The 1,374-nt window shown below is 62.7% G+C and overlaps 1 protein-coding gene across 1 annotated transcript in view; it reads left to right on the top strand.

Moving 5' to 3' along the window:
• TFAP4 (transcription factor AP-4 (activating enhancer binding protein 4)) overlaps nt 1-1,211 on the top strand; it is a 4,389-nt gene extending 3,178 nt beyond the window's left edge. The window contains exons 5-6 of the mRNA XM_009881963.1: nt 740-898; nt 1,017-1,211. Of these exons, the coding sequence (XP_009880265.1) occupies nt 740-898; nt 1,017-1,211 (354 nt within the window). The remainder of the gene's footprint in view (nt 1-739; nt 899-1,016) is intronic.
• The last annotated feature ends 163 nt before the right edge of the window (nt 1,212-1,374 follow it).

Below are 1,374 nucleotides of genomic sequence, written 5' to 3'. Positions count from 1 at the left end.
GGGCTGGGAGGGAGGAGGGGGCGAGCTGGCAGGTGGCGCTGCCGGGGGACTGCGGGGCCGGGAGCCTTCAGCCTCATCCCCCGGCACAGTCGGGTTTGCCAACGGTGGGGGGAGCCTTCCGCCAGCCTGGTGCAGCGAGGAGGTGAGCAAGGTGCCGGCACCCAGTCCTTGCCTTCCTCCCTGCCACCCTTGAGCTCAGCCCCGGCACACGCCGGCGTGGGGAACTTCAAAGGGAGGGAGAAAAACCAGCTTCCTCCCTCCTTTGGCTTCCGCGGAGCTACGTCCCCGCAGGATCCCTGCCGGCCACCTCCCGGGGAAGTTCAGCCTATTTTTAGGTGAACCCTCCTTAGCCTCCCTGCTAGGGCGGATCTTCCCATCCGCTGTTTTAACGAGGATCTCCAAGGGGTGCGGCGGGTTCCCAGCTGTGCAGATCGGGGCGATGGGAGGGTTGGCACTTGTCTCTCCTGGCTTAAAAGCTCAGATCTTTCCCGCTTTGGCATATGGGGAATCCTTCACGTTCTGCCCTGCCAAAGCTAAGGTGACGGTGGCTTTTATCTGCCATCCTCTCACGTCCGTCCGGGATGGGTGAACCAGAGCAGCTGAGCTGCTGCTTCAGCCTTTACGGGCTTTCGAAGGAGTTTGGGCTCCACAAGCAAGCGTGATGTTCTCCCCGTGGCCGCCGTGCCCAGGTCCCTGCTGACCAGGGTTTTTTTAGGTTTTTTTTGGCTTCTCTCCCCAGCTCCTGCCATCACACGCTCCCCCAGCGCCCACCCACCACCCCACCGTGATCGTTCCAGCGCCGCCTCCCTCCCATCACGTCACCGTGGTCACCATGGGCCCGTCCTCGGTCATCAACACAGTCTCCACGTCCCGGCAAAATCTGGACACCATCGTTCAGGTAAGGAGGGAACCGGGGAGGACGGTGGTGGGGTGGGGGGTCCCTTAAACCTCGCCCCTGGGTGCATGGGAGTGGGGGACGGCATGATGTCCTGACGGGGGGTGGTTGCCCTCGGCAGGCGATCCAGCACATCGAGGGGACGCAGGAGAAGCAGCTGCAGGAAGAGGAGCAGAGACGCGCCGTCATCGTGACGCCGCGCCTGCCCTGCCCCGAGCCCTCCGCCTCCGACACCGCCTCCGACACCGAAGGCAACGACAGTGACTCCATGGACCAGAGCAAAGAAGAACCCTCGGGGGACGGGGAACTGCCCTGACACCCCCCGGCCGGCAGCCGGGGAGGGGAGCCGGGGCGGGGGGGGGAAACGTCAGAGAATATGCTGAAATTTTTAAAAAATACAACGCGATTTGGGTCTCTTTTATGACCTTTTTCCAATACTGTAAAGCAGAGCGCTAGAAGCAGGCAAAGGTCACCCTTCA

This window comes from Charadrius vociferus, unplaced genomic scaffold, assembly GCF_000708025.1.
Source record: "Charadrius vociferus isolate BGI_N301 unplaced genomic scaffold, ASM70802v2 scaffold593, whole genome shotgun sequence".
Lineage (NCBI taxonomy): Eukaryota > Metazoa > Chordata > Aves > Charadriiformes > Charadriidae > Charadrius > Charadrius vociferus.
Note: the sequence above shows the minus strand (reverse complement) of the source record. Positions and strands in the feature narration are given on the sequence as shown.